Genomic DNA, 16,161 nt, shown 5'->3' on the forward strand with positions numbered 1-16,161 from the left:
TCTCCACAAACATTGGTAAGTGTCAGGAAATATTTCCCCATTGCAGTGGACGATTCTACACTACACATAGGACAAAGAACCAAGGTGTTCTACAAAAGTTTTTTTTTTAAATCCACACAATTGCAGTGTAGAATCTAGTATGCAGGCCCAATTGAGACACACTCCTTTCTAAAGTAAAATGGCCTCATTATCTGATATATTGGACAAACTGACTAAACCGAAATAAAATTAGTTTATATGAACTATGAAAACACAGCACACAATACGTGCATATAAAAAAATTCATAAAACTTTAAGATAGTATAAAACCAGAAAAAGCAAATAGCTGACACACTAAGAAAGAATGCAGTCTCTGTTTCTTCAACCTCAAATAACATCCTCCTATCAGTGAACAAACAAACTCTTCAGCAAATAGACAAGGAATAGAATAGATTAGGCTAGTTATCATTTATTGGCTACATCTAGAATTATATATAGTGAAGGGAAAAGAGGCATTTGGTAACATCATATAAGGTCACTAGATATGTTTGTGAATGAGTATCAGAAAAGAAAAGTTAAAGGGAAAAGCATGAAGACTAAAGCCATGTCTACACTTAAAATTAAATCGACCTACGTATGGTGCTCACACCCCATAGCACATTAGTAAAGCTGACCTAACCCCCGTGGTGGTGGTATGACCAACAGAAGAATTATTCTATCAACCTAGCTATTGCTGCTCGGGAAGGTGGATTACCTACATCAATGGAAAACCTCTTTCCATCGACATAGGAAGTGTCTACATTATGGGCATTACAGCTAAGCTCTGTCACGTAATGTAGACATGCCCAAAGTAGACTAATAGCAATGTTTGTTACTATTTGGATATGGCCATTCCAATGCCTTATGAGCAGTGTAACATTTAATAGTGTTGCCAGCTCATGATCTGATAACAAGTCTCATAATACTTGGTCATCTCCTGCAGGTATATTGTGAGAATCTTAGCTTTCATATAAAAAAATATGTAAGTGAATTTCTACCCCTAAAGAACAAGGAGTCCAGTGGCACCTTAAAGACTAACAGATTTATTTGGGCATAAGCTTTCGTGGGTAAAAAACCTCACTTCTTCAGATGCAGAGAAAAGCTTAAGAACATAAGAATGGCCGAACTGGGTCAGACCAAAGGTCCATCCAGCCCAGTATCCTGTCTACCGACAGTGGTCAATGCCAGGTGGCCCAGAGGGAATGAACCTAACAGGTAATGATCAAGTGATCTCTCTCCTGCCATCCATCTCCACCCTCTGACAAACAGAGTCTGGGGACACCATTCCTTACCCATCCTGGCTAATAGCCACTAATGGACTTAACCTCCATGAATTTATCTCGTTCTCTTTTAAACCCTGTTATATCCTAACCTTCACAACCTCCTCAGGCAAAGAGTTCCACAAGTTGACTGTGCGCTGTGTGAAGAAGAACTTCCTTTTATTTGTTTTAAACCTGCTGCCCATTAATTTCATTTGGTGGCCCCTAGTTCTTCTATTATGGGAACAAGTAAATAACTTTCTTATTCACTTTCTCCACATAACTCATGATTTTATATACATTTATTATATCCCCCCTTAGTCTCCTCTTTTCCAAGATGAAAAGTCCTAGCCTCTTTAATCTCTCCTCATACGGGACCCGTTCCAAACCCCTAATCATTTTAGTTGCCCTTCTCTGAACCTTTTCTAGTGCCAGTATATCTTTTTTGAGATGAGGAGACCACATCTGTACGCAGTATTCAAGATGTTGGCATACCATGGTTTTATATAAGGGCAATAAGATATTCTCTGTCTTATTCTCTATCCCCTTTTTAATGATTCCTAACATCCTGTTTGCTTTTTTGACTGTCGCTACACACTGCGTGGACGTCTTCAGAGAACTATCTACGATGACTCCAAGATCTTTTTCCCTGATAAGTTGTAGCTAAATTAGCCCCCATCATATTGTATGTACTTTACATTTATCCACATTAAATTTCATTTGCCATTTTGTTGTCCAATCACTTAGTTTTGAGAGATCTTTTTGAAGTTCTTCACAGTCTGCTTTGGTCTTAATTAACTTGAGCAGTTCAGTATTGTCTGCAAACTTTGCCACCTCACCTTTTAGCCCCTTTCTCCAGATCATTTATGATTAAGTTGAATAGGATTGGTCCTAGGACTGACCCTTTGGAGACACCACTTGTTACCCCTCTCCATTCTGATAATTTACCATTTATTCCTACCCTTTGTTCCCTGTCTTTTAACCAGTTCTCAATCCATGAAAGGATCTTCCCTCTTATCCCATGACAACTTAATTTATGTAAGAGCCTTGTGAGGGACCTTGTCAAAGGCTTTCTGGAAATCTAAGTACACTATGTCCACTGGATCCCCCTTGTCCACCTGTTTGTTGACCCCTTCAAAGAACTCTAATAGATTAATAAGACACGATTTCCATTTACAGAAACCATGTTGACTTTTGCCCAACAATTTATGTTCTTCTATGTGTCGGACAATTTTATTCTTTACGATTGTTTCAACTAATTTGCTGGGTACTGACGTTAGACTTACCGGTCTGTAATTGCCAGGGTCACCTCTAGAGCCCCTTTTAAATATTGGCGTTACATTAACTATCTTCCAGTCATTGGGTACAAAATACGATTTAAAGGACAGGTTACAAACCATAGTTAGTAGTTCCGCAATTTCACATTTGAGTTCTTTCAGAATTCTTGGGTGAATGCCATCTGGTCCCGGTGACTTGTTACTGTTAAGTTTATCAATTAATTCCAAAACCTCCTCTTGTGACACTTCAGTCTATGACAATTCCTCAGATTTGTCACCTACAAAAGCCGGCTCAGGTTTGGGAATCTCCCTAACATCCTAAGCCGTGAAGACTGAAGCAAAGAATTCATTTAGTTTCTCTGCAATGACTTTATTGTCTTTAAGTGCTCCTTTTGTATCTCAATCGTCCAGGGGCCCCACTGGTTGTTTAGCAGGCTTCCTGCTTCTGATGTATTTAAAAATCATTTTAAAAAGCTTGAAAACATGAGGCTCAAAAGCCACAAGGCAAATTAAAAATGAATACATTTGGGCTTTTTTAAAGTCTCATTTTTAAGCCACTAAGGATTTTTGAATACTTGTGGTTAGCAATAACGTTTAATATCTCCACTTCTCTCTTCCCATCTCCAACCTGGCTGCTCAGACATGAGTGATTTCCTTTTTCTCCTACTTCGATGAGATTAAAAAAAACAGGAAACCCAGTGATTTTAGGCTTGTCTACACAAACTGCTACCGGTTTAATTAAAGGTGTGCTTTTAAACTGATTTAGTTAAACCTGTACAAGTTTGCACATACATACATACTACTTTCTATTTAATAGTAGCTTATTTGGGGTTTAGTTTAAATCCTCCAAAACACAGAATAAGTTAAACAGAAATACTCTGTTAAATAGAAATACTCGGGGGGGAGGGATAGCTCAGTGGTTTGAGCATTGGCCTGCTAAACCCAGGGTTGTGAGTTCAATCCTTGAGGGGGCCACTTGGGAATCTGGGGCAAAATCAGTACTTGGTCCTGCTAGTGAAGGCAGGGGGCTGGACTTGATGACCTTTCAAGGTCCCTTCCAGTTCTAGGAGATGGGATATCTCCATTATTATTATTATAACTAAGCATCTAAAATATAAACTTCCATTGATTTAACTAAATTAGTTTTAACACGCACCATTAGTTAAACTGGTACAGCCCTCACCTGAGCTGAGCTCTTTGGATTGCTCCTTGTCCTTCCAAGTCACACAACCCAGCCCCTCTTACCTACCATATGTGTGACCCTTTCCTCTTTCCATGTAACTTCTACCCATACATCCAGCTATTGCCCCATCCATGCCCTTACTGCACTCCCTCCTTCCCCAAGCCCCGCAGCCTTCACGAAACCACAGCGCCTCCGCGGCTCACCCCTCCAATAACCCCACCTCACCCCCGCCTGCGTGCGCTCCCCTTACATAACACCTTGCACGGGCAACGGGCGAAGCGTGTGGCTGGCTGGGAGATAGGTCACGTGAAGGGGAGAACCTGGGAGGACAGCGACTAGGTGCGCTAGGCCCGAGTACAGGGTCACGTGACGACGGCATTTCCCCCCCCTCCCGCATCCCTTCCCCTCACGTGACCCGGTTTGTTGTTGCTGCGGCCTCCGCGGGGAGGGTGTCCGCGTGGGCGGTGGCGAGGTCACGTGCAGGGTTTAAATCTCTCCCTGGAGGGAGGGGGGTCAGGAAAAGGGGCTGTGTAACCGAGGCGCTGTTGCGCCGTACTGGGGGAGGCGGCGGTTGCTGCTCCAAGATGGCGGACGAGGCGACTCTGCTCCTCCAACCGCGTAGCGGCCGCTGCGCTGCGGCCGAGGGTGCCGAGCCCCTTCCTAAGCGCCAGCGCCTGGACTCGGAAGACGGCGGCGGGCGGGGCTCGGGGAAGGGCCTAGGCCCAGAACGAGGGGTTGGGACGGCGCCCACCACGGGCTCCGCGACTAGGGCGGCGGCGGTGAGGCTGCAGGGGGAGGTAGCGGCGGGCTGGAGCGACGGGGAGGACGGGGCCGGGCTGCGGGGCCTGCCCCGCGAGGAGCCGCCTCCGCAGCAGCAGCAACAGGGGGAGGGGGCGGAGACGGCGCCCAGTGGAGACGCGGTGGAGACGGCCGTGGAGACGGCCATTGGCTACAGACGGTCGCAGTGTTCACACGGGTCGGTCGAGGCGGCTGCCCCGCATCCTGGTGAGGATCGGCCCCTTTCTGGCCCCCTTCCGCCGCCTGGGGCAGTGATATCCCCGGCCCCAACCACTGCGCACGGCCGGAGGCCGATCGCAGCACAGGGAGGCCTATCCCAGAACTGACAGCTCGGGGGGTGGCAATGCTAGGATCCTCTCCCTCTTGTGTGACACTAGTCACCGATAGCCGCCCCCCCGAACACACACCTGGGGGGACGAGCAGCCTGCCAGACCCACCTGCCACGCCCACTCCGGACTGGGGAGCACAATTCGCTCTCTTCTCCGGCCTGGAGAGGCGCAATTAATCTCCATCCTCTCCTAGCCTCCAAGTGTAACACAGTCTGGGCTTGGTGAGAAGCAAATGAATTCCCCAATCAGCCACTGAATCACCTGCTACACACAGGTGTTGGGTGGCGGAAAGCTGAAGTGTCATGCACTCGCTCCGTGTTTGGAGGTACAGAGAGGAACCAGCCGCGCTTAGCATCCTATCCTCTTGTATCGCTTATTCAGTTGTGTAATTGCTACCAAACAGCGGTACCTTATTAAGGACGGTGGTGCTAAGCTCTTGTTGACTAACCGTTCTACATCTTTTTGCAATCATGCTCAATGGGCTCTTGCCCAGTTTCACCTCTTTGCACATATCTGCTTGCCAAATGTCCTTTGAGTGTGCTCATTGTTACACACTGATCCCCGGATGCTGCTGCTCTTGTACTTGCATGGACATTTTGCACATGCTTTTTATATGATTAAGTGTGTGCTGAGCATGTGTATTATTACACAAACGTTTTCTGCTCCATCCTTGCTCTTAGGCTTGCAGGTGTAGAAAAGTGGTGTATTTGGCCTCTGGTTTGTACTCCTGTGTGAAAGGGACACTTACCATGTGTGGGGATTGTGAAAGTATCTTTTTTCAACTTCTATAATTTTTATGTTCTGTACAATAAACAAAGCTCAATAGACATACAAATTACTACATTGCTTGTGGACCTGTTAAATGATATATATCAAATTTACTAGTAATTCTCTACATTGCTACAGTAATGCTATATTAATTTCTATGATACTTATTGCTAGACAATTTTGCATGTATTGTGTATAGTATGCATCCATTATTCCCAATTTACCAATTTCAGTTTACCCTCTTAATTTCACATCATAATTTCATCAGTTTTATTTCCTGAACTTCTAAAAGGAGATTGATTCAAGTCTTGTTGTAAACAAATTTCTTAGTAACACCATCTTTAGTTATTAAAAGTGAAAGTTTTAAAAATTCAGTTTTCTTGTCACTTTTTATTTTCTTTCCTTTTTGTATTTGGTTTACTTTCAATAACTCTTATTTCTTGAAAATAAATTTCATAGGAGATATTTTTCATTAAGCATGTGTCATGCCAGCTCCTTCTGTAATTAGCCCCAGTGCTGAGAGCTATGGATGAGAATCCATGATTCAATAGGCATACTTACCTTTCTGGAAACTGCACTGCTTGAGTAATCCCCTGACTATGCAAGGGGTGGCATAGTTAAACAGTTGTTTAAACTGCCTATGAGGAGAAGTATGTTGAGGATCTTCAGAGGGTCCAAACAGTCTACAATGTAGACCCTGATCCTTCAAACACTTCCTTAACTTTATTCATGTGAAACATCTTATTTAAATTAATCAGCCCCTTGGTGGACATTAAGGAGCATGTACCAAATCCTACATCTTGTGTACGCTAATGTATACCAACTATCAATTCTTCTGTTTCTTTATGGGATTTGTACTCTGATTTATGCATAAAGATTTGAGGTGAGAGTGAAAACTGTCCAAACACATAAGAAAAGACATTGTGAGTGGAGAGATTACCAAAATAGCACTCATACTTTTTAAAACTTTAACACGTTAAAATTTGAAATTTTTGTCTCTTCTCCCACTCCTTGTTCTTAGCTCACAATAGAGCTTTAAATATCTGCAAAGGGGGACGGGGTTAGGGTTTTTACTACTTTTTTTCTGTATAAAGGGTACCTGTTGTGTTTTCTGCTTGATTTTTTTTTTTTTTTTTTTTTTTAACATAAGAAAATGAGGATTTACCTAGCTTGGAAGAATATGGCCTTATCCAAAATAGGATAAAGAAACTGAAAAGTTTTGGGTTTTCCTTTTTTTAAGGAATGAGTAGCGAGGAGTGAATTCCACTTATCTTCCCTTGTTCTTCAACTTAATAATCAGACATGTTAAATGTGGTCTCCCCTGGTTTTGTTGGAGATCTGAGGTTCTAACGTATTTGGAAAGCCTAGTCATCCCCTTAGGTTTTAACTCAACCCAGTTAGCACTATTAAAGTCAGCATGCCTGGTCTTCCCTGAACTGTTCTTACATGGTTGCTAAAGCATTCTGACATACTTTTAAATCCTAGTCAAGATGAGGAACTAATGGTGAGCTAATGCAATGTTGACCTCTTCGGATTCAAGAAAACAAAAGTTGAGCAGTTGAAATGGGAGTTGAAAGAGGAAGGGATTTTTAGTCTGAGTGTTCTAAAACTCCACATCTTTGTTTTTTGGTGTGTGGTGGGTTGTTTTGTTTTTGAGGGTTGAGAATTAACACCAATTAACCAGTGATTAACATTTTATAAAAAGGAAACTGCATTAGATTTGCCACCCATCACCACCCCATGGAGAGCTGAAATTTAACAAAATAAATCCTCTGAAATATCCAGTAAAACTAGGGAAGACCAAACTCGATCTTTCAAAGCTTTTTAAAAAAAGGCAAGTGGGAACTTAGTCCCTGCACCACCTTCTCCCCCCCACCCCCCACCCCCCAACTAGCAAAACCTTTCTCAACTTCTCTGTAAAAGGCTGGATTAAAAAAAAAAAATCCTTTTGCAGGTCATTGCTAAAGCTATAGTAACATTTTAACCTTTTATAATGATGTTTCTACTTAAAATGGAGTCTTGTGACTTAAGAATAATACGTTGTTGTTGTACTATCTTGCAGATGACATCCTTTTTAGTGATGAAATCATAGCCAATGGTTTCCATTCCTGTGATAGTGATGAAGATGACAGAGCCTCACGTGCAAGCTCTAGTGACTGGACTCCAAGACCACGTATAGGTAGAAGTTTATATAATGTATCATTTCCAAGATTCTTTACTTTTAACTGTTTTTTAATGTCTGACCTTTAATATTGATTATCCTCTTCCTGTTGCAAAAGTCCACTAGGCTATTTTGACACTACTGTATTGTACTTTTCTGGAGGTTGCAGTTGTGGGCAGTATATTGTATCAAGTCTGGATGGTTAAAGGTGAACAGAAGAAATTCCTTAGCCTTCTTACTATAAAGCAGCTAAAATATATTATATGGCATCTTTCAAACATCTCACCACTATTTAAAAATATGCACTTCACCAAATTTAGATTTATTGCCAAATACTCTCTACCAGCACTTCCAAATCAAGATTTTAGTACATCTTTCCTGAAAAAATGTTGGCAGCATTACACAGAATGAGAGTTCTTAAATACTTTGGGAATTAGGGTTCTACTATGTGATTTTTGTACAGTCTTCAAGCATAATAAGAGATGGGATCTTATGTCAACAGAAACCCTGCCCTGGCAAATCTGTCTGGTAGGATTTTCTAGATAACTCACTAAAAATGTATCTATCTTTAGTGAACAAACAGCACCACTACATCTGAGTCTAATAGTTTGTATTATATAGATAAGGACTGTTGATGAAAAGGCTCTTAATTGGGTTAGTAAGATAGAGAAGTAGTAACAGTCAGCTAAAATGTCTATAGAAATTTCCTTGATTCAGAATGTTGTCATATTTTATATGCTTTATTTTTCTATAATAGGTCCCTACACTTTTGTTCAACAACATCTAATGATAGGCACAGATCCACGGACAATTCTGAAGGATTTGCTACCAGAAACAATCCCTCCTCCTGAACTGGATGATATGACTCTGTGGCAGATTGTTATAAACATTCTTTCAGAACCACCAAAAAGGAAAAAACGAAAAGATATTAATACTATTGAGGATGCTGTGAAACTTTTACAAGAGTGCAAAAAAATAATTGTCTTGACTGGGGCTGGGGTATGTATGTCTAAAATACGTTAGTGTGAAAATAAATGGATAACTACTTAGGTTCCGATCCAACAATTTACTGCAGGCTGCATTCATATAGAGCCACACTGAAGTCAGTGGTGCTCTGAATGGGTGCAGCAGTCCACCTGGACACTAAATCACAGGATCAGGGCCTAAACTTAGAATTGATCAGCTAAATTTAATTTTACAGATCTTGTATACTAGAGAAATAAAATTTGCTTGATATTGTTATGCCTTAGCTTAGACAACTTTATATCTTTTTTTTTTCTAACTTGTCTAGCATCTAAAGGCAACAGATGTAATTTTTTTTTTTTAATCCCTAGTTACCTGTTCCACAGTACTAATTTTCTATCCCCATCTTTGTGTTGCTGAAACAGATACTGAGATTTTTCTGTTGCGTTACTTTGGGCCTGCTATAACTTCCATTGGATGAAAAACTACTGTTAACTTAGATGGGAGTTGGATTGAGTTTTCTTTGAGAGAACATTGTATCTGGTCATTTGGTTGCACTTTAAGAAGTAATCAAACACAGTTCATATTGCTACAGTCAAAAGTTCTTACGTTTGTGTCTTTCTGCATACCAACCATGTCATGGCGCAGAAGTCAAGGAATATTGCTTGCTTTGTTTTGTAACATGACTGTCTCGAGAGAACAGATGTGATTGTTACCTCTTCACCCCTAAAATGGAGTGCGATAAGAAGTAGAGATGAGCAATTTGAGACAAACCAGTGTGCCCATAAGAGAAGGAAGCAGCCCTGGTACTGCCTTGTTTCATTCAGACTGTAATTGCTATTAAGCCCTCAAATTGAAAATTTTTGGCTACAGAAATCATGATTATACTTATTAAAGTAATAGCATACATAATATCTTAATTTGGTGCTCAATTTTTTTAAAAAAAACCTAACATTTGTTTGCCTAATGTAAATAAAGTAATGTTAATAAGCTGATCTGCTACTATAGTAATACATTTAAAAAGGATGAATCTTCTTGTTTACAACTAGTATGGGAAATCAATGAATTTCATTTTAGGAAACCAAATTCAGTGTTCTTGTTTTAGGTCTCCGGGTACTCTGTATTTACAAAAGTTTTAATGCAGTGTGTGTGTGTGTGTGTGTGTGTGTGTACATTGCTCTGTCGAAAAGGAGTCTATAAAGTAGACGTGGGTTATTCAAATTGCCTTTGTTCTCATTCTTTGATATTAAAAGTTGGTAGCACACACAAGTTTAGTTCTCAAATATAGCATATGCTAGCAAGCCATCATATCCAAATATACAGTTGATTTCAGGCTACAAATTGTAAACCTGTATTTCAGGTGTCTGTTTCTTGTGGAATACCTGACTTTCGATCAAGAGATGGCATCTATGCACGCCTTGCAGTAGATTTTCCAGACCTTCCAGATCCTCAAGCGATGTTTGATATAGAATACTTCAGAAAGGATCCAAGACCATTTTTTAAATTTGCAAAGGTACTGTGTTCCAACTGCTTTTATTCTTTTGGACAGTAAAGATATGCCTCTATCAGACACACAAGATCATTCTGCCTTTGCTTTTTCTTCATGAACGAGGACAAATCCTAAAGCTACTGAATTTATCTTAATGAGGAATGGCCTTAGTCACCAGTAATGAAGTGAAACTGAGTAAGGCCATCCCTCATTAAGATAAAGTAAGAGGCCAGTATTACAGAGTTAACAAATTTCACTATTCTCAGTATTATGTATCTCATCCTAGGTAAAGCCATATCTTGGCTTCAATAGGAATATTTATAATTTAAAAAATAAGGTAAAATGTTGCTAATTTTATAATACTTTGTTTTTGTAATAGGGATGCTAGCCCAGCCTTTCTAATTTGGGCTCTTATTTCAGGGAAGGTATTGGAAAATATGTTTGCCAAGAATGTGATTTATCTAGGTGGCATGGTGTTTCATTATCAAGTAATGGCACAAAAACTCTTAGTAGGCGTTGTCCTCTGAAGAGAAACGAGGAACATGAGGGACTCTTGGCAGCACATGAGTGTAATTAACATGTATTCAGAGACCTATTTGACATGCTTATTACACCTGGCAACTTAACAAGTTCATAGCATACATTCAGACTTAACCAGGGGACATAAAATCCAGTAGGGGAGGAAGTCTTCATATACTGACAGACTTGTTAGTTTGGGTTTATGTAACTACTTCTGCAAGCATAAAGATGTCTTAAAGAATTAAACAATACAAACTGTATATAGGGATCACTTCTGTCTCCCATTGGATGGGATGCAGTAGCTTTTTAGAACAATGCCAGTGAAGCTAAATGGTTTTAGAAAAGGGAGGATATCTAATTGAGATCATATGAAAAGTCAGATGCAGAAGCAAAATGCAATTATATCCAGTTTGGAATTTCTTCAGAACGTTAACTACTCCATCAAAAACAAAATGAAATACCCTCGGATCTCTAGGGGAGTGGTAAGGACCTTTGAAACCTAGCACCAGCATTAACATGATGCATCCCACTCATTAAAGCACTGTTTAGTACTAACTCAGAGGTTTGAGAAAAAACATCACATCCTGCAGCATCTTGGTTTTCCTGGAAGTCTCCCATACAAATACTAATCCAATCATGTCCTTTAGATACCCAGGAGCTTACTGATTCCTTCAGTATCTACAAAACTCACCCATGCCCCACTGCTAAAACCCTTGTCTGTGCATCTCTCAGAACAATTATTGTAATTTTTTCCCTTTTTTCTTCATTGCCTCTTTACCTCGTCAGCTCCATACTTTGCTACCCAAAATAATCACTCCTTACTTCTGCCACACTGTTGCCTGTGTCACCCTCCCCCCTCTATCCATGGGCTTTCTATATTGTATCAAATTCTTTATTCCTATCATTAGGGCCTTGTATAGTCTTGCACCAACATACATTTCTGGTCTTACTGTGCTCTTCTCACCCTACTTTTTCCTATATTCATTCTAATACATCACCCCTAGTTTTCTTCCTTTTCTACTTTATCTGCCTTCTGCCTATTGGCTTTGTGCCTTTATATACCATGCTGCTTCTGTTTCTTTCTCTTGTACTGCTCCTTTAAAATCATTTCAAACATTTATTCCTCTTTTTTCTTCTCATTAATAATCTCAACATGCTCTTTTCCCCTAAACTGTTTCTGTATCTTATTTTATTTGGATTATAAATATTTGGGGGCAGGGGATAGATCTCGTCTAAGCTTGTAAAGAGCAATGTAAATTAACTGCACTAGATAAATGTTTAATAGCAGCTATCATAGCCTGATTGTAATCTGTGATGTAATTTAAGGTCATCAGTGCCCATTGCTGCAATTTAGATACGGATGTCCTTTCTGATGGTATCAACTTTATGAATCACTTTCCCTGCTTACTAATTTGCCTCTGGTGGTATGGAAGGTTATACAGCAGTCAAAAGTAGAACTGGCACAAGGAGAAGTTAAACGAACAGTTTACTGATGTGTATGTACAGAACTTGAGGTTTTCTGTTTAAACTAATTTCTTTTAGTAAAAATCTGAAATTATGGTCTGTGTTTACCATTAAATATATCTTCCCTGTTTTTTGAGGGAAAAGACTACCTTTTCTCTTAAGTGTATATGGGGATGTTCCAGTGGACATGGTTTGATTAAAGTAACTTTAAACATTTACATAACTGTATTACTAATAGCACGTTAGCCTATTAAAACTGGACACTTAAAAAATATATTTAATTGGTGCTGCTGTTTTTATTCAGATTTCATTCAGCTTGGAGAATGAAAATAGACAATAAAGTTTAAATGTAGAATACAAACTACTTGGCAGGGTCTGTTTAATTATTTTTCTTTGTCTTCTAAAACTTATGTAAGAAACAATTATTGTGACAAAATCAACTATCAGTGAAAACTGGGCATATTATATGTAGATTGCTTGTATAGTTTTCAGTACTACAGTACAAAATCATAGAATGAGACTTTAGACACTAGGAATGGAAGAGAAATTCTAAAAAGCATAAAATCATAGGACTGGAAGGGACCTTGAGAAGTCTAGTTCAGTCCCCTGCTCTCATGGCAGGACTAAGTATTATCTAGACCATCCCTGGCAGGTGTTTGTCTAACCTGCTCTTAAAAATCTCCAGTGATGGAGATTCCACAACCCACCTAGGCAATTCATTCCAGTGCTTAATCACCCTGACAATTGAGAAGTTTTTCCTAATGTCCAACCTAAATCTCCCTTGCTGCAATTTAAGCCCATTTCTTCTTGTCCTATCCTCAGAGGTTAAGAAGAACAATTCTTCTCCTTCTTCCTTGTAACAACCTTTTATGTACTTAAACTGTTATGTCCCCTCTGTCTTCTCTTTCCCAGACTAAACAAACCCAATTTTTTTCACTCTTCTCTTATAGATCATGTTTTCTAGACCTTGAATCATTTTTGTTGCTCTTCTCTGGACTCTCTCCAATTTGTTCACATCTTTCTGAAATGTGGCGCCCAGAACTGCACACAGTACTCCAATTGAGGCCTAATCAGCGCAGAATTACTTCTCATGTCTCTTATTAGCAGGAGGTGTTGTAACCATCTCAGAATTATGTGTGTGTGTGTTTTTTGTTTTGTTTTTGCAACAGTGTCACACTGTTGACTCATATTTAGCTTGTGGTCCACTGTGACCCCCAGATCCCTTTCCGCAGTACTTCTTCCTAGGCTGTAATTTCCCTTATTATATATGTGCAACTGATTGTTCCTTCTTAAGTGGAATACTTTGCATTTGTCCTTATTGAATTTCATCCTATTTACTTCAGACCATTTATCTAGTTTGTCCAGGTAATTTTGAATTATAATTCTATCCTGCAAGGCACTTGCAATCCTTCCCAGCTTGGTATCATTCTCAAATTTTAAGTGTACTCTCTTAGATAATGGCAAAGTTGTTGGTAAAGATATTGAACAGAACCGGACCCAGAACTGATCCCTGCAGGACCCCACTTGTTATGCCCTTCCAGCATGACTGTGTGAACCATTGATAACTACTCTCTGGGAATGGTTTTCCAACCAGTTACACACCCATCTTATAGTAGCTCCATCTAGGTTGCATTTTCCTAGTTTATGAGAAGGTCATGCGAGACAGTATCAAAAACTTTACTACAGTCAAGAGCTACCGCTTCTCCCTATCCACAAGGCTTGTTACACTGCCAAAGAAAGCTATCAGGTTGGTTTGCCATGATTTGTTCTTGACAAGTCCACACTGACTGTTACTTATTACCTTATTATTTTCTAGATGTTTGCAAAGATCTTTCATAGAATATAGACTAGAATATCAGGGTTGGAAGGGACCTCAGGAGGTCATCTAGTCGAACCCCCTACTCAAAGCAGGACCAATCCCCAGACACATTTTTGCCCCAAATGGCCCCCTCAAGAATTGAACTCACAACCCTAGGTTTAGCAGGTCAATGCTCAAACCACTGAGCTATGATCTATCCTGTCCTTCAAGATAAGAGATTTTAGGAGACAGAGCTTAACCCATCTTTCTTTGACAATATTCTAAGAGTCAAACTTTATAGTTACATGCATTATAAATAGCTATTTTCATAGGAATGATATAAATAGAAAATAGCTTTCTTGGTTTCTTCACCTGTAAATGCTTGGTCTTGAAGAATTTTACACTGTATTTACTATTTCAAGATTACAGCCTCCATTCCAATTCAGCAGTGATAGTGGTTGACTAGAATTTGAAGTAACTTAAATAAATTAAGCATTTGAAAGATCTTGAGAAGTTGTTGCAACTAAGGCAGCTTCCTGCTTTCCAGTGTTACAATGACTTAGCGGCATATGGCAAAACTAAAGAATGAATACAAGTTGAGAGCAGGATGCTGATATTCTGTATTTTTATACAAGGAGGCTCCACAAACCCACTCAATATCCAGCAGATAGCTGTTGCTTTCACTGATTTCTCATTCACATTACTGATGTGTCAGAACTACTGTTTGTCCCAAGCCTAAGATTCAACTCCAGTTTCCTTATCAAACTTTTGGTCAGAGTTCTGATCCTTAAACAATCTGATAACACTTACTACCACAAATGCTATCGTTAAAGTTATGTTACATTTCAAAAGCCATGTTTTCCCTTGTTCATAATTTTTCCAAAAAAAAAAAAAAAATCCACCCCCATCTCCTTTTGGTCTGTATCAGAAATAGTATTCCAGATTTTTAGCAGAAACCTTGGAGTGGTGAACAATGGTCAAAATGCAGCAATTGAAATAAGGGTTGGATTTGAAAGAAATGGGATCATGGGAAGGGAATAATTACAATAACTGCTCAACTAACTGGCCCTGATATTTTGCTCTCCAAATAAGAGGAATCTCTGTGCTTGAAATGGTTTATTGTATATCTTTCTATATGATGCTGGATCAGGAACTGAAAATGTTGCTCTAACATTTATTTACTCATCCTAATGTAATTCTCAATTCTGCAGGAAATATATCCTGGACAGTTCCAACCATCTCTCTGTCATAAGTTCATAGCTTTGATGGACAAAGAAGGAAAACTACTTCGCAACTATACTCAGAACATAGACACACTGGAACAGGTTGCAGGAATCCAAAGGATAATTCAGTGTCATGGTCAGTGAAACTTTTCTAGAAATGTATACTCATAGAAGATATAATACAAGTAATCTCTCAGAATGTTTTCCTTTCCTAATTGAAGTAATACATTAGATATTTCAATTATCCCAAAACCACATGTGTTTAAACTCACGAAATTCAGCGTAAAGGTTAAACTTAAAAGAAATCCAACTATGTTAAAGTATTGAAATGCTTAGTTGACGCACCCACACTTAGCACTGCCCTGTAATGACTCCATGCTGTAATGCCCATATGATTATGTTAAAGGCATTTTAATGTTTGTGGTCCCATATTAGATTAAACTGATTTTTAAAGATGCTAAGTTTTTTGGGGGGTGGGGGTTTTCTTCATTGTGACACTACAGGGCAAAGTTAAAGTTGTGAGAAAACAGCTGAATGATATGATTAACTTGTCTGTTGTATTGCAAGCCTCGCTTGAACAATATAGTGGCTAAATCCGTATAAAAATACAAAATAAAAATACACAAGGCCATCATAAGAGATTATCAACAACAACAAAATGGTGAACCATAAAACTGATAGTGTGTCCTGTGTGGCTTCCCTAAATGGTAAGAGTGTCATATGGTCTTTTCTAGCTTGGATGGTTCTGCATCTTAAAATCTTGAATAAAAAAAAATTGATAGTTACTAGAAGGCATAATTCTGAAAAACAGAGCAAAATGTCTGGAAGAAAAATGAAAGCTTACACATAAGATCTATGATTTCAAGCTGTAGCCAGTATCATTTTATATTCTGTTTCATAAGATGTATACAA

At 39.4% G+C, this 16,161-nt stretch overlaps 1 protein-coding gene across 1 annotated transcript in view; it reads left to right on the forward strand.

Annotated features, from left to right (window-relative positions):
• Positions 1-4,295: 4,295 nt before the first annotated feature.
• The window catches only part of SIRT1 (sirtuin 1), a 28,858-nt gene continuing 16,992 nt past the window's right edge, over positions 4,296-16,161 (forward strand). Inside the window, exons 1-5 of the mRNA XM_054035212.1 lie at positions 4,296-4,742; positions 7,695-7,811; positions 8,551-8,792; positions 10,117-10,269; positions 15,238-15,385. Coding sequence (XP_053891187.1) covers positions 4,322-4,742; positions 7,695-7,811; positions 8,551-8,792; positions 10,117-10,269; positions 15,238-15,385 — 1,081 coding nt within the window. The 5' untranslated portion in view covers positions 4,296-4,321. The remainder of the gene's footprint in view (positions 4,743-7,694; positions 7,812-8,550; positions 8,793-10,116; positions 10,270-15,237; positions 15,386-16,161) is intronic.

Source organism: Malaclemys terrapin, chromosome 7 (assembly GCF_027887155.1).
Source record: "Malaclemys terrapin pileata isolate rMalTer1 chromosome 7, rMalTer1.hap1, whole genome shotgun sequence".
Taxonomy (NCBI): Eukaryota; Metazoa; Chordata; order Testudines; family Emydidae; genus Malaclemys; species Malaclemys terrapin.